Raw genomic sequence first — 23,322 nt, 5'->3', positions numbered from 1 at the left:
TTTGTGTCGTTGAGATTGATAGCGGCTAAGTTTGAAGCAACTTTTTCAAGTCTGGCGAGGGCGCCATCACTTTCACTTTGTGAGAATTTGAGAAGCTTAATCCAATCATTAAGGGAAAGCATTCTAATGAGCAAAGGAGTGTTCTTTGCAAGAGCAAAGGGGTAGGTTGATAGGTAATGAATATGGAGAAGTGAAAGGGGAAAAAAAGGTAAAAAGACGGTGGGAAAAGGGATGAAAAAAATCAACAAAGAAAGCTTAAGGGGGGGGGGGGGGGGGGGGGGCGAGGGGAAGGAAGGGGTTTTGGGTGGGTTTAGTTTAATGAAGTGAGAAAAAAACAAGGAAAAATTTAACGAAGTAAAACAAGGGAGGGGGGGGTTGTGTTTTACAAGAAATGAAATAAGTGGGGAGGATGACATAGTAAAGGACCTGAAAGTCCATGATCGTAGGAGAGTCACCAATGGCAGGAGGCACAAACAAGGAGGTTGTGTTAGTCGAAGGTACAGTGTGATGGTGATGGCGATGGCCGAGCCAGACAGCCATTGTGAAATCATAATCTGGGTACTAAAGTTGGCATTGATGGCCGTAGTCCACTACAGTAGAGAAAGGGAACACCGGAGCACGAGGGTAGAGGGATAGAGAGTAGGCAGTGGAGGCTTTAGAAGTGTGTGAGTGAGTACGTTTAGTAGAGGAGGGTTTAAATAGATAGGTAGTGACTAGTGAGAGCCGTCAAGAAGGTCAAGCGATTGGCAAGGATTTTGAAACGTTTGATAATCAAGGAGGTGGGAAGGCAAGTCATTCTAAGTACTAACAATCAAAGTAGAGCAATGGTCATGATTAAAGGGTGTAGAGATTGAGGGCCAGGGGAGCCACAGTGACACAGTGTCTTGCAATGCGAATCGTACAAGATCCAAAGTGTCACACAATGCAAAACTTTCGAGAGCGAAAGGGCGAGGCCACAAACCACATGGTGCAAGAGTTGGTGTTTGTATAATTAAGATGTAATGAAGCAAAAAGAAAAATTAACAATGGATTAAGGCAAATAGGAAAAAAGGTAGGGAGAAAATTAGAAAGAATGGGGGGACGAAATAAAAGAAAAAGTAAAAGAGAGGGGTGTGTGTGGGGGGGGGGGGCGAGGGTTGATGGGTTTGGTAGAATTTGTAAGGAGAGTAACTTTAAAAAGTGAATAAAATCGACAAAAAGGAAAAAGTTATTTTTAAAAAACCCCAAAAAAAGAAAAAATTTTGTTAAAGAGAAAATAAGAGAGCTTTAAGGAAAAATGGAAAAAATTAATACAAAAAATAAATTAAAAACAAGGAGAAATTAAGAGAAAAAATGTTAGGAGAAATTAAAAAATAATAAAGATTTAAGAAAATTAAGAAGAAATTAAGGAAAATAGGGGAAGTTTTTAGAAACAACTAAGAGAGTAATTTAAAAATAAGAGAAAAGAGGAGAAATATAAGAGAAGTAAGGGAGAAAAAGAGGGGGGGGGGGGGGGAGAAAAAGGGACAAGATGGGGAGATAATTATGAAAAATAATAGGAAACTTTTTATTTAAAAAAGAAATATTAGAAATAAATTGGAAAACTTAGAAAAAAAGGAAATCACAGAGGGGGTTAGGAAAAAGTGGGAAAGCAAGGGTTTAAACAAAAGGGGGGAAAGGGTTGTGTAACACAATCAAAACAAGGAGAAAAACGGCCCAAAATCTAACACATGCACAAAAGTCCTCAACTAACATCAATAGAAACCACTACAATTGGACCAATCACCATTTTACATGCTATGACAAAAAGAAATTAACAAAAAAAACTCTCAACCATCACTATACCCTACCCTCACAAGGCAAGCCAAAAAGAGGTCACATTTAACTTCTTTGTGCCTACAACACATACATCTAACAATTAATTGCACATAACTATGAGAACATACTATTATGCCCAACTTCGTCTTCCAAGGAAGCGATTAATATAACTTGTTTCTCAATAAAGAAGCACAAAAGAAACCTGCATTACAGACCAAAGCTGAGCCAGTAGCTTGCCATGTGGCATGAAACCATTAGGTGGATGCGTTATGCATACGAGAGACTCCTACATTCCATAAAAGCTCTTTTCTAAGAAGCTCATAATAGGAAGCTCATAATAGAAAGCCGGACAACAAAGCAAAGATCCATCTTCCTTCATACGCTCCCACCAAGGTTTGAAATACATTATCCACTAAAAGATCAACATCAAATTCAAAGATGTACCAATGACCTAGTACAAATCAACTTGTACTGTGTCATGCAATGGATAAGAAGTCTGTTATATCAGCTGTGCTTATGGTTCTGTATTCCCTTCGGCCAAATGCATCTGAGGAGCATCCCTGTTGAGCTTCAAATTGCGTCTGCGGGGTCCAACTTTTGCAACACTCTTGAGAGGTGACGTACTTTCTTCAGATATAGCAGCAGACACTGTATCATTATTTTGATCATCGACCTTCACCACAGACAGCTCGGTGCCATTCTTATCGTGGGTTGCTGCAGATACTTGCCCTTTTGCCCTCCTCTTGACGAGTGTAGACTTATTAGAGTGCACTGGGGAGGTCACTTCCACGCCCATGTTCTCTTCACCCTCATTGTTGCTAGTCACGAAAGAACACGAATCAATTATTCCAGAATTAGCCTTCGTCTGGTCCTCCGTGGCCGTCAAATTGCAGCAATTAGTACTATCCCCTAGCACAGCACACTCAGTCCCCTCCCCTTCTGCTTGCAATTCAACTTCAAATTCACTGTCTGTCTCGTGGGCTTCATCCTCTGAGGTAGAGGAGCTCGACATCAGATCTTCATCTGAACTGGCATATATTGCCCTTTTGCTGGGTGCTAATTCAGACCGCAGCTTCACCATAGCTGTTGCCTTGCTCGCACGATGAGCACGGACAGAGCTGGCAGGCATAGGAGTAGTGAGAACCGGTGGGGAACTGCTTTCTGGAGTAGTTACCTTTTTCACACGTCCTGCCAATCGAAACCAAGTGAGTACTACAACTTTGAGTGACGGTTAATGGTTGCAGACTATTTGACAAAATGTGAGAAAAGATTGCATACTTCTTCCCCGACCCTTTCTTGTTGATGGGGCTGGTGTAATAGCCTCGGTTTCCTGTTGATTCGGCTGACCAAGCCTCAGATCTTCCAGCTCCATGTTACCTACAGAAATCGATAAAGGTTGAGAAGACTATCTCAGCTGCAACTATTTGCTAGGCAGCGTCAAGATTCAAACGTCTCACTTAGGATCATCTGGAGATGCTCATCTGAAAGGACCTCTTCTGGAGTATTATCAAGTGCTTTGAGCCGCAAGGCCATACTCTCGATCTCTTTGAGAGCCTGTTTGTCTCCCGTTACAGAATCCTTCATGCTGCTAGCACCAAAATGGGTTAGCTAAGGATATGTTGGTGTGTAGGCGAGTGAACATGTGCATCCAAAAATGAAAATGCTTTAATCAGTCTCTAATTCCTAACAGGGAAAAAAAAAAAAGCAAGCCTACAGGTCAAGCAGCCTTCGCATGCACTTGATTGCCTCTTGCTCGGATTGTCGGAATTCAAGTGAACATACAGTTTTTGATAGCATCACCAAGTATGATTTGGCAGCAGCAGATCTTTGGGATGGAAATCCCAAAACCTGATTTACAAAATTAGAAGAGTCAGACTACTGTTTATGAAACAGGTCCAGGATATCGGTTCCTTCAGTTCCTTCAAGTGGCTTCAAGCTGGGCGTTACCTCAGAGGCGATCCGAATTGCCAGCTCCTCATCACACACAATAGTTGCCTTTGACTCTTCGGTTGGGCGAGGTTCTTGCTCGACTGATTCACCCTCGTCATCGAGCCGGACTTCAGGGGTATCCACCGATTGGTCTTCACCTTTAAACAATGGTTGATGCAGCAATTGAAGCAAGAATTTCGATACCTTAGTGGCATGTTTCTTCTTTGCCGCAACCGTAGCGGTGGAGCCAGTTTCGTTTCCATATACTCCAGGCCATTCCGATCGCATCACAGGAATGAACGTTTTGGAAATGCACTTCTGTAGAAATTATGTTACCAGAAACGCTTAATACAAGATGTCAAATACTATTAGAAATACTACGAGATTCTAATATACCAAAACCAAAAACTGCTAGTTAGCAATACAATCTGCATTGTTGTGATGGGGATTGCTTCAAGCAAACATATGGATGGTAATCCGTGGATGATGGCACTCCAGAGGATAAGGATCCTCAACCCTCTTTTTGAAGCACTTAAAGATATGTTAAACTAAGTGGACAGCAAGTGAAAGAGACTCTGCATATGCAAACAAGCTGTCCTTGCTTTTGATCATACCAATGCAAGCTCAAAAGATTCTTGAGCTCCTATAGCAGATAACGATCGAAGGAGAGATGAAAAGCTGCAACTGGTAGAAATAAGTTGACTCCTTAACATGACGTTCATTTACAGCAGTATGTCTTAATGGTAGATCTTATAAGGTGTGTTGTTTCTTCTCTTTGTTCACATGCGCAATTCTTGTCTCTTCTTTCACATGGGATCAAAACTGTCGCCTCCCTCTCATCTCGTCTTGTTTGAAAACTGCTTCGGCCCCTGAAGGCCTCCCCTCCTCTGCAGTTTTCGACCGGTAGACCGTATGTTGTGAACAGTCGGATTGATTTTTTGGGCCAAACTGCTTGGAGTCAAGTAATCACACCATGAGGGAGGTAATGCTGATAGCAATATCGTCACTTGTTGAATAAAGGGATGCAAAGGCCTGCACTGACAGTGAGATCGAGAGTGGCTTGCCATTTTGTCCACGAAATCTGGGACAGATTCATTCTCACAAAGTTGAAGGTTCAGAATTTGACGATGAACAGCCACCTGAGTAGATATGTTAACATGATCATAGGCTGATTTCAATGTATCCCAGATCGGCTTGGCGTAGTGAAGAAGTATATTCCTCCCATATTGGGAGGAAAACTTAGCCACACTTATTGGCAAGATCATTCAGGCAGGCACGATCAACCTTTTCCCTCGACACTATTCACCACTGCTAAACAAGGAAATTCTCATTGAAAACAAAAGCATCAAAATGATGCACAATGGTCACCCAAAATACACTTCCCTCAAGCCAACTGTGCCACTTCTAGCCACTAGAGTTACCTTGCACCAACACCACACTTGGTACTTCTTCCCACCACTTGTGACCTGGATATTTGGAGAATAACCCATTACATCTTAGAAGGCATGGTTTATGAGCTTCAAACTGTTCCCCAAACTGATTCCAATTTTTTTGGGTAACAATAGTAAGCTGGAAGCTGTTGGCTCAGGCACTATTCTTGTGCGACAATGGCAAAGAGATCTCGGTCAAAGATGTATGAGAGAAGATATAGATATGATCAGGCAAAGAAATACATGCTCTTAAAATGGGCTCCTAGAAAGATGCAGGTTTGAGTCCATTGATGGACAAAATTCTGTGAAGCATGCAGAAATGCAACTGAGCTAACTTGCCATCCAAAGAATACGTAGCAAAATTTGCAAGGGTGATCACTTTTATTTGCCTTTTCAAGATGACTAAAAGTATCTTCTAGATTCTCAAAGAATCTACCATACAAAACAGACAACTCTTTCAAAAGTTCTCATCAAGGCAAGCAAGTTATTGTTCAGGTGTGGGAAGCCACTATCAACAAAAGGGCAACAAACCTACAATGGAATTTCTGTCAAAGTAGGGAAGATTTTACAATTGCTTGAAGGATATAGTGATCGATGTCCTACCAAGACCCCAAAATTTGAAGAAAGGCATTGTGAGATACGAGACAAATATTGTGCTTCCTTTGCGTGGAACAAACGTCACCCACATACTGTGACGTAGTTCATGCAGTCCCCCTCCAAAAAATGCAGTCAAAGAAACAAGAAGAACATTTGTCTTTAGAGTGGGTGGATCTAATGACCAAAATCTCCAAGGTAAGTGCATCTCCACCTTTGTTGATGAAGATCTCTTGTGTGACTTAGGGGATTGGCTTGAACGCATGCAATCATTTGTTCCCTCCTCAGTCCTTGCCCTCCTACTATATACCTCGAAATTTGGATCAAGATGTTGTCGATAATAAAAAGGGTGGGCTGTCACTACGGTTTGATACTTATTTTTTATGTTTGAAAGACCGGAAATGGCAATTGCTGTCATCAAAAAGCCTAGGTCTATGGTCCATTCAAAATCAACCTCTTTATCCAGAAAGGATCCACTTTTGACCCAAGTAGGCAAAATTTCTATATGCGTGCAATTGCCGGATTTACCTTAAGCCTTTTGATGTCAAGCTAACAACATGTGTTCATGTTTAGGATGAATCCTTGGTATTTAAATGGAACAATTTATCAATCTCAAGGCCGTCCAAAAGTTCATGTTTTAATGGACTTGGCTGAGGATCTTCTAGATACTCTGTTGGTCCCCTCAAAATCTAGTGATGTGCCACAAGTCCAATAAGAATTTATCCAATTCTTGTTCCTTGTGGAGGTTGTCTACAAATTAGGAGAAATTTGTTTTAAAAGACTGCTATAGCAGCCTTACAATTCATGTAACCATGGCTCTTTTTCTACTGCCACATATTTAGAACATTATTATTATTCTCCATTTATTTTCTTTGAATCTCATTTGTACTAATCACATGTGTGTATCACTGTATGTGAGTTTTGGCTACAAGACTACATTTTGACCGGCCATCTTCTGCTATCATGTGCACATACTCATTTGCAGTTCAGAGGACTCTTTCATGACTGATCATCATGCATGCTATCTTCAATAGAGCTCGTGTCATTTTCAGTGTGACTCCATCAAATATCAAAGCTCTTGTCACCTTCAACGTGGCTTTATCATGTTGAAAGCTAATGCATGGGGTGGACTTCACCTACGTGAAGTTGTGAGTGGAATGACTATAACGCTACCTAATATTAATTTATCAACATGCCATACGAGACTAATGATGCTTCGCACATCCACAAGGGTTTTCCATAAGCGACAGCTCTTCTCCTAACACCTTCAATGGCCTTGGGAGTGAGCCTTGGTGTGTTAGGTTGTGATGCTTAGTTTTATAGGGACAGATCAAGATCACATAGCTTTTGTGAGGTGAAAGTGATCTTCAAAACCAAAGTCTTCAGTGCTAGATCCTAGAGCTCTCCGAAATTTAAAGAATGGTTCCAATTTGAGGGAATTCAGAGTTGTCTATGGCTAGTTATGAGGCAATCAAGTTCTAGAAGTAGTTAGGGTCCTAGGCCGTAGACTAATTAATGTTGTGCATGGGTAGAGTTGTAGGATAAAATTAAATTTATTAGATTATTAAAAGTACTATGCTTCTCCCTCAAGCCACCTAGGTGCCTAGCTTATTCATCAAGCTAACTGGGCACCTAATTTATCCTGCTTCTCCCCAGGTTCTTAGCCTTGCTTTTTCCACTTGCTCTCCTATAAATTAAGGGCCAACCTTCTTCTAGGATTCATTTAGAGTTTGAGCTCCCTACTCCTCCCTAACCTTGCACATCAGCCTCTCCTACTTTCCATCGCCTATCTCTCAGCCTGCTCTTGCTGCCCATCCATCACCTACATCTCCTGGTTCCTTCCTGCTATCTATCGCCTATCTCTCAATGTGCTACTGCTACCCATCCATCGCCTATTTCCCCTACTCCTGTTGCTGCACATCGCCTACTCTGCCTGCCTCTCTTGCTGCATTTCATCGCCTACTTTCCGTCTCTACTGCTGCAATCTATCACCTATTCTTCTGTCCATCAAATCAACCTTGAATCAGGCCATAATCACCATGTGCAGGACTTCATATTGCTGCAATCTAATTGCCACATTTCTGCCTACCTTGCTGCGTTTGGGTGCAACCAAATTGGGTACACTATCTCGCCAAACTACTTTCCTGATTTTCAGATTTCGTTTTTCTTTTGAGAGTGCCTAGAAAGCTTTCGAATTTCAATCCTAAGTTCTCTCCTTCAATCTTTCGATAGTTAGGGTTTTATCTACAAATGATTAAACACTATCTCTAGGATTTTCGTCGTTTCATAACAGTTAGAAACTATGTTGTGCCTCTGTTTCAAGATTCAAGAGAAAGATTGAAGCTACAATCCTGGCCCTCTTCACCTAGGTTCAACTAGGGGCTGCTTGCACTTACTTTCTTGGAAATTCAGAAAGTATATTTTTATTGAGTCTAGTCTCCTAAAAGAATCATTATTTTGGTCTAGGACTGGTAGTCAAAAGTCCTCAAGGTTTTGTCCAAAGATATGTATCAAATTTTGATTGGACTAAGCATCACGAATATAAAATACAATTGGGTTTGCCCAGTTGGGAGGTGAATCCTATTCACACCCATTCAAGTGTCGTTGTCTCTTCTTTCTTTCTTATTTTTTCTCTCTATCATATGAGATATATGGATATGTCTGTGAACATTATTTTTATTTGAAAATCATGGAAATTATAAAATTCTAAGTTTATTAAGTGATTCAATTGGAAATTACGCTTTCGCATAAGCACGACTCTAATAATTCAGACCCCCTTCAAGCTACGCAAACGTGGAGACTAATTCCAAAGAAAACTTTTCTAATTGTAGAGACTAGCAAACATGCTCAGCAAAAGGAAAACATTTCAATAAAAGAAATTGGTGTTGTCAAAGATTGCCAATTATGGCAATGATCCACTCGATATCCTAAATAAGAAATGGGACAAAAGAAATGGCCTAGATGAATCCAAGAACATTCCCAAACTCATCCTCTAAAAACACAGCATAGTGCAGTTTCAATCTCATGATAGTCACTCATAAGGTTGAAAACCATAAATTCCATCAAGGACTTGCTACTATGACATCCCCACTGAAGTCATCAGCACCCAACAGTGGATTTAGACAATCATATAAAAATATGCTCTCACACATACGAATCCACACACCCACACATAATTGAGCATCCATTTATACAAAGTCTTCGTACTGAGTTTATGTCGGCACTCCGGAGGTGAAGGACAAACTCAGCCATGACGAAGGCTAGCACTAAAGGAGAAGGCTAGCACAAAGGAAATGGCCTATTAGTTTGGAGATATAGGTTTGAATGCATATGGAACAAAAGAATCCCAAAGAAACATGGTGTGCTAATGTGGCTCATGTTTCACGAAACTGTGTAGACCAATGCAAAAGCTGCTAGGATTGGCAAAAACTGATGGTGGTTGCAAGAGGTTCCAGGGAAGAGAGAGGATATCTACCATCTCATCATGGTCTGCCTCTTGCCCAGCAGATGTGGAAAATGGTTAAGGCTCTATTGGGGTGCAATGCATTTGGGATGCATTCCTACTTGGTGACTCACAAGGAATGTTTAAAAAGGAGTAGACTCTTTGGAGAGCTAATGCTTTATGGTTACTAGACATCTAGAAATTGCCATGTTATTAATGGCATCATCACTAATCATTTTCAGCAATGGGTTGAATAGTACTGAAGGACTTGATCAGAATTGCAGGGGAGATCAACAGCACACAGAAAAATCTCTAGGAGCTATACATAAGATAGCAAGACCTGTTGTGTGTAGCCCCAAGACTAAGCCTTCTGCATGCAAAATCATCTCTAGAAGCTGTTCATACGACAGCAGAATCGTCTCCAAGATCTGTACACAACAGCAAGACCGTCTTGAGATTTGCTCTATGCTGCCCAAGTAACCATTGGTGTGAAAAGATTGGCACAACAAGATGGACCATAGAGAGGGGCTCTAGATGCATCTTTTTGGTATACTATGTTTTGTACAGCTGTGGCACCATGTCTCCCCACACATAGCATATGATGTATTTGCTGACTTACTCCCTCTTTTGCCCAGAGTTGAGACAAACATGATGGCAAAAGCTTAATACTTCATTATACTGTAACCATTTCTTCAGCTCAAACTTGTGTACACACACACCCCAAAACCTTCTCGTCGGCTATCTTCACATCCAATTGGATGTCTCCTCACCTTGTGCTCCATAGCTATGGATGGGTACGTCTCAAAAAACACAGATAAGCATTGCCTTAACCTGCCAAGGTAGAAAACGTAAATGTATGAAGGAAAACCATTTGAAGAAATTATGTCTAACGTGGCCACAGAAGATACTCATTCAAAACCTTCATCTTCAATACAAAACCTACCTCGGCAAAACCCTTGTTTCCTCGTTGAAATACAACCGCACGACCTTTGCCAGAACAGAATGCTCCATAGGCAATATATCGAGGAACACTTTGCTTTGAAGCAAGAGTTTTGCAAAGCCCTCAGCAATAATGCTTTGAACAGTTTCTGCATCTCCTGCTTCTCCCTCCTCTACCAGCTCTTGCCCTGTGCCACCAACATCCAACTTTTGTTCGAGGAACTCCAAAAGTGGCACCCTGTGATCTCCCTCCTCAGTCTCCTCACTGATTGAACCTCCCTGAGTCTGAATTCCTGAGCCTGTTCCAATGCCAATGACTCTATCTACCATAGCAGCACCATGCCACATGCATAAATCAAACAGTGCCTTGCATGCCATTGTCTGGACGATCGCAATATTGTTGGTGAGTGCAACCCGCAGCTGCTTCACTGCTTGCAGGCTTGGTTTCTGGTCTCCTATGCAAAAAAGGCCCAAACACCTGACAGCAGCTCTCTGAACTTCAGGATGGATATGTTTAGCCTGCTAGGTACAACAATCAATCACAACAAGGATGGCCAACACGAGTATCAAAACTATACATTACTGACAATATCAGAAATAAAATCCCTGAGCTGATGTAGATGTAAAAGAACATTCCTTACAGCTGGTAGGAGAAGTCCATTTATGATCTCCTGAGCCTCTATAGCATGCCCTGGCAATTGATGAAGAGATTTAATGTTTTCAAGTAGTAATCCAGTTACAGCAAGGCAGTTGACCCACTGCATTGTTTCTGCACCACCTTCTCTGCATGGTCTACCCAGATCAGCCACAACTTCAGAGACAACTTTCTCGATTTCCCCTGGTGCTTCATACACTCTCCCGGCCAGTTCAGCAACTGCCTTGGCCCAAGCTTTATCACCGCCAAGGCTTAAACCATCTCCTATGAGCATGTCTTTATCCTGCTCGGATTCCATATGACCAAACTCAGCTGGCATGCGCAGAAGATGTTGTAGAAATTCTCCCATGACTTTCCGATTTGTGGCATCTGAGAAATCCAGAAACTTGCCCAATAACAACAGCTGGCGGGATACAAACCGAAGGTGTGGACCTGGAAATATTAGCCGAAACAAACAGAATAAGCATGGCACCAGCATACAGCAACTCAATCCTTTTCAGTTTTTTATACATGTGGCTTCATATCAAAGTTCTCAAATCAGTAAAGCTGTCTCCTTCCCTATGTGCACCTGCTTTCAAGTGTAGGTTGACCAGTTCAACATAATCAGTCATGGTTGATGGCAGCACTCTCTCCAAAAGTTCATTTTTTTCACTTGCTGCTGCTGCATTCATAGCTGCCTCTGCTCCTCCAGTTGTGGCAGCATCATGCGCTTTTGCCTACAGAACTAAGTCAGTCTTGAAGTTTACTTTTTCAAGGGCATCAGGCTAGAATCAATATTTTTCTTGGGATGACTTTCAAAGGATGAAATTCCATGCAAAGAACAGGTAATACTTACAGGGGCAAGCATTATCACAGAGCCCTGGGTTACATAATATCAGATTACATAAGACAGCTTTACCTGTGCCTCTGAATGGAAGTGACTTATCAGCATTCTCCAATACAGAGCCTCCTCTGCTTCCATTAGATGCACCTTCTCAATATCATCTCCTGCATGCCATGGAATTCAATCTTTTGGTAGCAGACTGACTCGTTTTCATGCATACATCAAGTCCAAGCAAAGCCACATGGGCAGGACAATTGTTAATTGCCTTTGTAGTGACCTTTTGGACAGTGCCTTATGAATTACAGACATCTGCAGTGGCACAATAGGGGGCATGCTTTGCTCGGTCAAACCAACAAACCACATATTCAAAAGCAACACCCAAGATACAAGGGTTTGGTAAACCTTCAAACAAACGTATAGTATCTAACCTAGATGCCATATCGCCTCTAGCCATGTGCACCAGCAAGATACAAGGGGATGACAAGCCTTCAAAAAGACTGCTAGAGATAGTGTCTAATTTAGATGCTATATCCAGGCTCTCATCACCAAACATGCATTCCTACCTCCACAAATCACAGCTGCCAAGCCAACAAGATTTCTTGTCTCCATGATGAGTGCAGAGTGTCCCCCCCTTGACATGTGATACCAATATCATTTTGTTGATATTAGGCCAACCAAAATGTCATCTTAAGATAGAAAAAATTCAGCCTACTTGATTAAAAACGGCATCATTTCAATGTTTTATCTTCAAAAAAGTAAAAGTAAAATGTCCAAATGGCAAAAGACACTATACCAGCCTTCTCATCATTGTTAGGGATGAACTTCCTGATACCCTGTGCATCCTGAAGAGAAATCAGGTCTGCTTTGAGAAGTGCCAGCATCACTGATTCACTCACAGACTCGTGTGTCTCCACATCAAGATATTTCAAAAGTGCAATGGGATCTCCTTGACAACATTTTGCAAGCCACAAATCCTTCAACATTTTCAAACACTCTGTCTGAACAGCTTCTTTTCTGTCATGCAATCCTCTTTGAAGGATAGTAGTCCGTTGTTTGATACTGTCAAGTACAAAATCATTAGCTGGCAAATGTAGGCGAGTCCACAGACTACCCTTTGTATGAAAAAAACAAATTGCCTGATTGCCAGGTTAGATATATATCATGGAGAAATGTACAAACCTTAAACTCTGAATAGGAAACTTGTTGGCAAGGACTAAGAAAGCAGATCTTCTGACTGCCTCACTCACATCAGCTGTATGACTAACTATGTCTGGAACTGTAGCATTTGAAGGAGGCATTGACAGGATAATATTTCTGCGAACCTCCTGCACATTAAATGAGTATGCTCAACTTTCAAAGCCATAGAAAAGTGTGGAAGCCGGTATATATGATAGCAAGTATATATTTTGGAAGCCCATAGTATAGCAAGTGTATATTTTAGAAGCCCCTAATGTGGCCATCATGTTATGCAACTCTGATACAAAGGGGTTTTTGCACAGTCATGTTTGAGAAATTGTGTTTACATGCCCTTCGAGCATATAGACTGCTTTGCTTACATAGTTTAAAACCAGGCTTGTAGCAGGGAAGACGACATTTCAAACGGGACACAAGAATGGGCTAACTCTAAAGGAAGAACGGTTGGCGACAAACTTAACTGCATTTTGGTCAAATTGTAAGGCTTTTCGGTATGCTGAGAGGATAGCATCATCTTCAAGACCATCAGCAGTTGCAAACCGAGCTAAGGCACGAGCACTATAGGCTCGAATGGCAGGTATCTTGTCCTGCATGCGCCTTTGCATGCTTTCTATAACATCATCCCAGACTTCATCACTAACTTCTGCATTTTCTTGAAGCCTCAATATAACCTGCATAAGACGCAAGCGATCGTTATTGAGGGCAGAGACAGATCTTCTCACGTGCTGCCTACTTGTACCAGTTCCCTCTCTAAAATGGCATACATAGAGATTACTTACCTCGGATAAAATTTGGCAGGCTCTCAACCGCACAGCCTTGCTCGTTGCATCAGTAGAAAACAGCAAAATGCCAAAGAATTCTTCGAGAAAAGCATCGCACTGGTCTCCGTGTTCTTCATCTCTATATGCAGAGAACGCGACAATAAACCGGACGAGGCGTTCTACGGTGGGTTCTCGTTTAAAGACGGTGAAAATTGGCAGAATGCACTTCCAGAAATCCGTCAAGAAGCCCTCCCTATGATCTGAACGCCAAGCTACCAACTCCTTGACTCGCCTGGCATGTAGCCCATGTGAGTGCTGACACTCGTTGAGAACGCGCGCAATGACAGCAGTGGTAGATTCTGAGGCCGATGGCTTCTTGGTCTCAATCCTCCCCATCTGCGACTCCTGTTTTCGCCCGTGTTCTTGTCTATGTAGAGATTATGTGCCCTGTGATCGGTCGATGAGGCGCATGAGACTTCGTTTCCGCATTCTAAGAGATTTCGATCCGTCTACAATCTGAATTGCGACGATTGTGAAGGCTGGAGTGATGATCGACAGAGAATTTCAACCTCGAATTCGCTCCGTTGATGCGAAGCAGCAATCGAGCCGATGGAAGCTGAAAATGAAGAGCACATTTGAATTTGAATTTCAAAGAAAAGGCGGGAACCTATATACCGTATACTCTACCGTGTATACATTCCCAAAAACTTTGCTTCTCCTGTCTCCAATGGTTTGCAATTAGCCATGGTTCTTTAGCTTAGTTTGGAAAACTTATACTAATGCTTTTTGGTTTTCTGCCCTTTACAGTAGGCCTGCAGTAGGTGCCAGTCTTAGTAAAGGGATTTCAGTAGAAAAGAAAATTGGGATTTGTGTATTTTCTTGAATTTTGGATAATTTGTTGTGACTTTTAGTTAGTATCATTCCTTTTTCGTTCTAACGCTATAGTTACACCTTCATAAAAAAGTGTCCCACACACTTTCTTGCCAAGTGTCCTCCTTCCATTTTGCTTTAATCTCTCTCTCTCTCTCTCTCTCTCTCTCTCTCTCTCTCTCTCTCTCTCTCACACACACACAATTTGCAAATCATTCGGGCACGGGCTTCCATCACAAGTGCTGCAAATTAATCATCCAATCATCTTGACAATTGTTTTCCTTTGACAAAACCAATTTGAAGGGAGTGCTCACGAGTACTTGTACTCACTTGTTTCTCTCTCTCTCTTTCTTCCCCCACCCTCTTTTCTATCCACGCATCCCATTCATCTTCTTTTTCATTTTGGATCGCCAAGGCAGGCCACTTGAACTTTGTTCAGCTTGTTAGCTTAGTTTGGAAAATTCATACTTATGCTTTTTGTTTTTGTTTTTGGCCTGCCCTTTAGGGAAGGTCCTAGTGATGCTTCATTTTGAAAGCTGAAATTATGTTGTGAGATTTTATTATTTCACCGTGGAAAACTAAAATACATGCTTCCTTTAATGTGACAGTAGGGGCTTTCGTCAAATGTTTCTCACGTTTACAAGGCAAGCCTGATGCATGCTATTCATCTTTTTAATAACTAATGATTTCCTCTCCATGCTTTGAGAACTCTTGTGGGAAAAGATTGTCACTCTCTGATCTATGATAACATTATGTCTAACCTCAATCGAGTATTGATGTAAAAAGAGAATATAAGACCTACCATAAATTTGCATACTTCACAATGCAAAAGTGTAGATTCAATCTAACAATCCTATAAGATGTTCTTATAACAGCACAAAGAGACTCCCTGGTTGCTCAAGTAGGGTTCAAGGGCCGATAAAGACAATCATGTAGAAGAAATGAACCCATAGGCTCATAGAAAATGCATATACCTTTCTCAAGCACGCTATACAAAAGCTTACGATACATTAATTCCAGTCGTCATTCTAAATACTAACCTATTAAAACTCTAGCATATGCATTGACCTACAGGCTAATGACCTCTCTTGTTTTAGACAATGACCTCTATTGTTATGGCCAATGCCTGGCTTATTGACAATCGCCTCTCTGGTTTTCAATCAACAGCCAACCATCTCGCTAGCTAGTCACTCATAAGTCAACCACATTGCTAGTTTGGTTAATTACTTCATTGGTTGGGGTCAACGATTCACCACTAAAGTGGTTTGGGGCTCCCTCTCCTAAGCTCTGTTTGCCCACCCTCTTTCAAGCCACCAAAGCTTGAGCCTTTGTTATAGGCTGTTTATTGTAAATGGACTACAATGTGCATTACTCCCCCAAATCACCTCTATTTGGTTTCAAATTCGAAAGACCAAGTGCCTACCAAGTTGTTTCTCAATTGGAGCTTGCATGACGAACATTTGAAGATATCAATCACTGATTAGGCGAACCTCCATTTCACTATGTGTTATCCTGATCACTCACGTGGCTCAAAGATTCTTAATTCGTCTCAAGTTATCTTCCTTTGCTCAATAGCACTTATGCATCCACCAATAAACACATAAAGAAATTCTCTCTCTCTCTCTCTCTCTCTCTCTCTCTCTCTCTCTCTTTCTCTCTCTCTCTCTCTCTCTCTCTCTCTCTCTCTCTCCTTTAGCACATATGACAATTGAGCACACTGGTTTGTTAGGCTGCCATACATTGTCAATTTTATGAACTTCATCCATAGAGCAAAGTATCATACTTGCACCTTCAAGCCCATCTTTTATGTAGCCTTAGATCAATCTATCCGCATTGACTATGCATCTTCTACGATCCCGCATCCTATGATAGAGATTGCTTTACTGTAGTGGGTTGGTGTAACTTATCAGATCACATCTTTTCAGCTGTATCGACGATCAGCTATACATTTAGATTCTCAGTTGCATAGTCCATAGAGACATATGACATGTTTAGCTTTAACATGTTAGCATGAGACCATATGCACAGATATTCACACATTCATCTTTTAATCAACCGAAAAGGCAAAGGATGACCTCCAACTTAAGAGGGAAAATGCATATTTATGTATAGGATCCAAGTCGTACTCATTGTACAAGCTTTTGCTATTTAGTCATTATGCTCACATATGCACATACTACTCTGATTCTTCTCGGTTTTCTCTCTTGGTTTTGGTTGCCACCGTATGTAGCAAATGAAATCCAAAAAATATCTTGTACATGCATCCTCTGCTTACCAAGTGCAATTTAAGATGGGGGTGTTAAAGATGGTGTAAATAAGGGCATAGGGTCAAACCCTATCCCAACCCTAGCCCTAACCCTAACCCTAAGGGATCCTCATGTATTGTGATCAATAAAATATAGTGTATAGTGCATATTGTATAGTTACTTGCATTCCAGCCTCTCCCCCCGATCCTTCAACAAACTCTCTTATGAATGACAGAATAGACAAGACAAAGTATGATTCATATCTAATCTGATAGTGCAATCTTGCATTGCTAAGGAATATTATGTATGGCAAGTGTGGTAAAATGCAAATGATATGGAAATTGCCTACAGCCATTGGTATGTATACAATTGGGGTGATAAAGATCTTGAAAGAAAGATTTCTTTTGTCTAATGATGTTATGAGCTCATTCATAATTGGTATACACTATTATTGTCACTGTCTCTCCCAGGGTGTTGGTCACCTACAATCGTGTCATTGCTCGTTGTAGCATAGGTGTTCCCAAGTATAGCATAGGTCCTTGAGTCATATTTTGGTGTAGCATAGGTGTTCACAAGTGTAGCATAGGTCCTCGGTTCGTATTCTGGTGAGAGGTGTAGGCTAAAGCCTAGAAAGCAGATCTCATGCACACATGGGTAAGAAAGAGGGCTTGATCACAATGATGGATGGAGGCTCTCGCCTCCACAGGAGTTCAAGGGTTTAGAAAGGGGTTGTAGGGTTTGGAAGGGGGTAGGGTTGAGAGATCTATTTAGGAGTTCCAGGGTTCAGAGAGGGTTGCAGGGTTCAGAAGTGGAGAGCTAGTCTCCTTTGTGACTTCAAGAGGTAAGGGTTGAGGAGGAGGGACAAGGGAGGAGAAGGAGGGAGCAAGGAGGAGGAGGAGGAGGGAGGAGGAGGAGGAGGAGGAGGAGGCGGGAGGAGGAGGAGAGAGGAGGAGGAGGGAGTACAAGGATGGGGAGTGCAAGGGTAAGGTCCTCTCTAGAAAAGATCCAATCATACTTGCAAAATCAAGATCTAGAGAGAGAAATACTAAACCAAGAGAGAGAAAGGCCAAAAGTCTACACTTTTCGTGGTCCCCCCACTTTGTGGAGGGAATCAAAAGGTCCCTTCAATTTGTGGAGGGACTCATGAGGTTCCCCCACTTTGTGTAGAGACTCAAAAGGTCCCCCCACTTTGTGGAGGGACTCAAGAGGTTCCCCCACTTTGTGTAGAGACCCAATAGGGCCCCCCAAAAAGTGGAGGGACTCTTGTTCAAAAAGTCCCCTACAAAAGAGGTCCCACCTTGGAGTTGCCTACAAATTGTGTAGAGACCAACATGTATAAATATCTCTCAATGGAATGATGTTTCCACTCTTTCAAGCTCAAGATATTAGGGGACGAGCATTTTCTGAGCAAAATCTTCCGAGCGTCCGAGTGAAGGAAAAAAAAAGCTTCCAACTATGCAAAAATATGGCAAAAATGGATCAGAAGTAAACATAGTTTCACTTAGAAATATGCAAAGTATTATAGCAATACCTATTTTATACACGAATCTTTACGTGAATCTTTGGGAATGGTGAGAACAGAATGGGATGGCTTTTGAAGAAACCCACATGTAGAGTAGACTTCTCCATGAAAGTTCCCTTATGATCCTTCTTACGACTTTTACTTAATAGGGGGTGACATTGAAAAATCTCTCTCAACCAATCTTCATGAAAGGGCTTCTCCAAAGAAAACTCAGTGAAGCAAGCCATCAAGGTAGTTTCGCAGCGAAACCCCTTTGAAGTAGTCTTCCAAGGTAGTTTCGCTACCGAAACTACCTTGGACAACACTTTTAAAAGTGACATAACTTTCACATCCAATGTCCAAATATAGTCATTCAGCCACACAAATTGATCGGAAAACCCCATTTGAGCACATCTATGGGGTTATATTTTGGAAAATCTTGCATATATAGTATCAAATATTACATGCATTTTATGAAAGTGATATTTAAGCCCAAGTTAATACTTGTTTATAGGAATTTAAACTTCTTTAAAAACATGTCCATAAATATCTTGTTATTAATACTATAAAAACAATAGAAAGATATTGCCATATGATATAAATATGTTTAATAAGTAATTATTTATGTATAATATTATTACATTGAGAGTGATTATGAGGGATCTTTCTTAAAGGAATTATTTTTCAACACTTTTTTAAGGTAATAACAAGGGTACAAATGAATGTCTATGAATAAGAAGATTTATGTTATGTAAAAATGAATGAGTGACTATTCTGTATAAAATAAAAGTGAAAATACCATGTTTCCTAAAGAAATGCTATTTTTTAAATCTCTTGAAAAACACGCTCAGATAAACCTGCTCATAGGTTTTTGCTCGTAAAATTGACGCATCCAAGATATTACAAGTGCAACTTTGTTGCTATTCTACACACACAATGATCTCATCTTCATTGGTCTAGACTGTACTTGTGTCCCTTGTTACCGGAGAGTGAACAACTACTTTTAAAACATTTAAATGACTTTTGACTATACAAGTATATGAATACCCTCAAGTTATGCGAGCTTCTTTTGGAACATTTAGTGAGTGATGACTCGAACACTAAGTTACCTAATGGAGGACCTTGCACTAAGGATATCTGCTCATAGTGCCGTCGCACCATTCCCTATAGACTTGAGTGTTTAGGAGCGTGTAGTGCCTTCAACTCTCAGACCACAAAGGAAAGTGGGTGCTTTAGAGTATCCTAGTTCTTTCCACGTCCAAACCCATGAATGAAAACATCTACTTATCACAGTCACGCATCTCCTCAACCTTTTGTTGGTCGACTGTAGTAAACCGATGTAGAGAAATAAGGAAATGAAGAGGAATAAGGAAACAAAGTGTGTTTGGCTATCCTTGGGCACTCATGGTACCCTCAATGCTCAATGAGTCAAGGCAAGTTGACTAGCCTGTGTTCTGGCTAAATCCTAGTAGTTGGTGCTAATAGAAATGTCGAAGGTGGAGCATATGCAGAGGGAAATGATGGAGGGATATAGCTACTAACACACATTTCATTAATTTTAGACTCAGCAATGTCCAAATTCATTCTCATAAGTCATTTTGGACAATTTTATAAAAAACCACTATTAAAAAAACATAAAACAATAAAGTAAGGCAATTAGGCTAATAAGGCACTGCCTTGAAAAATGGTTATAAATTATGGAAAATGTCCCTTTTGATTTGACATGTAAATAATCAAGATTTTACTTACAAAAAAATAGAAAAGATTTCCTTTTGCATTCCTTAAACAAATGAAAAGTACTTTGAGCTATATGGTCAAACTCATCCTCATGGATGCAGTGGTGCATTATGCCATCCTTGTCCATGCAATAAAGTTGGATGCCTATTAATTGATGTAATGAGTTTCTTGGCACAATCTTTATTAAGGGCCTTATCCTAAGGGAATTAATTGGCCAATAAGTGTTCGATCTCCTAGGCCCCCATTCCGGGACTAGATTGATAAGGAATAGTGGGGTGTTTAGGAGATCATCCTCCACTCCTGTCGCTGGTTCTCCATCGAGAATACGGGACATGTGATCAGCCATAGAGTGCGTACGTCCCTTCCTCATAGTGACACTGAAATCAAACTCTAAAAGGATGAGCATCCACCGCATGATGCGTCTTGCCATACATGGTTTATTGACCAAGTAGAGGAGGGCGTGGTGATTTACAAAGAAGACAAACTTGTTGGCCAACAAGTAATGCCTAAACTTTTTACCGCATGCAACATGACAAGTCCTTCTTGTTCAGTCGTGGTGTAATTCATTTCTGCATCGTTCAATTGGCGGCTTGCAAAGTATTATCAGGTAATAAAAATTGAACTCGCTGACTACGCCAACGCGCACCCTATTGCAAACTTTGAAGCATCAATATTGACATGGAAGATCAAGTCCCAGTTAGATGCTCACAAAATTAGAGCTGAGGCCAGGACAAGTTTGAGGGTTTCATAGGAGATTTGACATTCCTCTGTCCAATAAAAGATGATAAGTAATTTGTAATAGAGGGCGGGCAATCTTGGCATAGTTGTAAATGAATCGATGATCATAGCCCGCATGCCCACAATAAGGCCTATGCAAAGTACAATGCCCATTGGATATCATTTTCATGGTGGGAGAAGAAATTTTCCTTGTTTGTCATCATGCAACACAAGGTAAAATGCATGGCCAACCATGCAAATGATATCTGATGGGCATGGCCAACCATGCAAATGATATCTAATGGGCAAGGTACTTTGGACAGGCCTTAAAGTGGGTAAGATTAGGGCGTGTGCAAAGTATCATACCCATTGGAAGACTTTTAGGTATAGGGATTAGGGTTCAGCCTATAAGGATTAAAAGATAGGGTATAGGGTATAGAATTTAAGATATAGATATTAGGGTTTAGGCTATAAGGATTAGAATTTAGGGTATGGGATTTAGGGTTTAGGATATAGGTCTATGATCTAGGGTATATGGTATAGAGTTTAGGGTATAGGGATTAGGGTTTAGGGTATGGGGTATAGGCTATAGGGATAAGGGTTTGGTGTATAGGGTATAGGGTCTATGATTTAGGGCATATGGTTTAGGGTATAGGGTTTAAGGTTTAGGCCAAAGGGATTAAGGTAAAGGGTAAAGGCTACAAGATTTAGGATTTAGGGTTAAGGGTAGAGGAATCATGGTTTAGGGTATATGGTATAGGGTTTAGGGTTTATGTTATAGGGATTAGTTTTCAGGGTATAGGTTATAAGGATTAAGGTTTAGGATATAGGGTATAGGGTCTAGGGTGTAGGGTATATGGTTTAGGTTATAAGGATTATGGTTTAGGGCAGAGGAATTAAGGTTTAGGCTATAGGGATGAAGGTTTAAGGTTTAGGGTTTAGGGTTTAGGATTTAGGGTATGGGGCATAGGCTATAGGGATCAAGGTTTAGGGTATATAGTATAGGATTTATGATTTAGGTCATATGGTTTAGGGTATAGGCTATAGGATTAAGGATTTAGGCTATAAAAATTAGGGTTTAGGGTATAGGCTATAGAGATTAGGCTTTAGGGTATAGGTTATAGGGTTATAAGTTATAGGGATTAGGCTTTAAGATATAGGGTATAAGGTATAGGGTTAGGGTATAGGCTATAGGGTTCAAGCTATAGGGATTAGGGTTTAGGGTAAAGGAATTAGGGTTTAGGCTATAGGGATCAAGGTTTAGGATTTAGGGTTTAGGGTTTAGGACTTAGGATATGGGACATAAGCTATAGGGATCAGGGTTTAGGGTATAGAGTATAGGATTTATGATTTAGGTCATATGGCTTAGGGTATAGGTTATGGGGTTTAGTATTTAGGTTATAGGGATTAGGGTTTAGGATATAGGCTATAAGGTTTATGATTTAGGTCATTAGTTTAGGGTATTGGTTATACGGTTTAGGATTTAGGCTATAGCGATCAAGGCTTAGGGTATAAGTTTTAGGGTTCAACTTATAGGGATTAGGGTTCAGGCTATAGGGATTAAGGATTAGGGTTTAGGCTATAAGAATTAAGGATTAGGGATTAAGTTATAAGGATCAAGGATTAAGCTATAAAGATCAAGGTTTAGGGTATATGGTTTAGGATTTAGGGTATGGGGTATAGGATATATGATTTAGGACATATGGTTTAGGGTATAGGGTTTAGGCTATAGAGATTAGGGTTTAGGGTATAAGCTACAGGGATTAGGCTTTAGGATATAGGGTATAGGGTTTACAATTTACGGCATATGGTTTAGGATATAGGGTTTAGGGTTTAGGCTATAGGGATTAGGGTTTAGGGTATAGGATTTAGGATTTAGGGTATAGGGCTTAGGGATTTGGGGTTAGGGTATATGGTTTAGGGTTTAGGGTTTAGGCTATAGGGATTAGGTCTTAGGGTATAGATATGCTATAGGGATGAGGGTTTAGGATATAGGGTATAGGATATGGTTTAGGGTATAGGTTTTAGGGTTTAGGTTATAGGGATTAGGGTTTAGGGTATATGATGTAGAATTTAAGATGTAGGATTTAAGCATGGTAAAGGTATTTGCAAAGTTTTATGACCATGTCTTTTACATAATCTACGAAAGTGGTTGGGAAGGAAGATAGACTATAATCCTTGTCAGTGCTGTTAGATATCAATGCTTCACTCCCGTGTAACTACATGGGAACCAACTAACTCTACTTGTAAGCCCCCCATATGAGGAGAAGGCATTTGAGTAGCTCGATTATTTGGTAGGTCCTGGTTTGGACACCAGATGGGGGTCATGTGTGGCCTGATGGCTAGATGGCTTCAAATAGAGTTGGCTCACCGCCAATTAGGCTACATGCAAGTGCGGGAAGGCATCCCTTGACTGACCGCACTGAGGGTAGACAGAGCATTTCCCGGGGCAGCCCACTCTCGGGTTACAGGGCCCGTTTAGAGCCTCAGATGATCTCGGATGGCTCTAGACCGAACGGAGACCGTAGGTTAGTTGATCTGTTTTGCGCACCAATTCTATCGTATGGTCGCTGGCCTATTTCGGGACCGACCCCCAGTCGATCATTTTGGGTGGACTAGGTCGATCACCTAATTGAGCCTAACCGACTACGACTGGTGGCTATATAAGAGCAAGCCTGTGAAGCCTA

At 41.0% G+C, this 23,322-nt stretch overlaps 1 protein-coding gene across 1 annotated transcript; it reads right to left on the bottom strand.

Moving 5' to 3' along the window:
• Positions 1-1,998: 1,998 nt before the first annotated feature.
• EMB2656 (ARM repeat superfamily protein) lies at positions 1,999-14,174 on the bottom strand. Its single transcript, XM_087388116.1, has 14 exons — positions 13,583-14,174; positions 13,265-13,474; positions 12,789-12,934; positions 12,403-12,668; positions 11,685-11,773; positions 11,355-11,502; positions 10,773-11,218; positions 10,136-10,650; positions 9,963-10,023; positions 3,745-4,044; positions 3,512-3,645; positions 3,255-3,382; positions 3,076-3,174; positions 1,999-2,985 (listed from the first exon to the last, which is right to left on the bottom strand). Exons 1-14 carry the CDS (start codon positions 13,958-13,960, stop codon positions 2,312-2,314), a joined length of 3,594 nt encoding a protein of 1,197 aa, XP_087244242.1. The 5' UTR covers positions 13,961-14,174; the 3' UTR covers positions 1,999-2,311.
• Between the last annotated feature and the right edge of the window lie 9,148 nt (positions 14,175-23,322).

This window comes from Dipteris shenzhenensis, chromosome 17 (genome assembly GCF_047967505.1).
Source record: "Dipteris shenzhenensis isolate YYH24624 ecotype China chromosome 17, Dip_SZ_1.0, whole genome shotgun sequence".
Classification (NCBI taxonomy): Eukaryota; Viridiplantae; Streptophyta; class Polypodiopsida; order Gleicheniales; family Dipteridaceae; genus Dipteris; species Dipteris shenzhenensis.
This window is presented reverse-complemented; position numbering and strand designations above follow the sequence as displayed.

Bases quoted from the DNA above. Each gene is read 5' to 3' on its own strand.
- EMB2656 (XM_087388116.1), bottom strand. From the start codon at position 13,960: ATGGGGAGGATTGAGACCAAGAAGCCATCGGCCTCAGAATCTACCACT. The intron at 10,651-10,772 runs GTAAGGAATGTT...TGTACCTAGCAG, and splicing joins ATGGACTTCTCCTACCAGCT to GCTAAACATATCCATCCTGA. The intron at 4,045-9,962 runs GTGAGGAGACAT...TAATTTCTACAG, and splicing joins CCATAGCTATGGAGCACAAG to AAGTGCATTTCCAAAACGTT.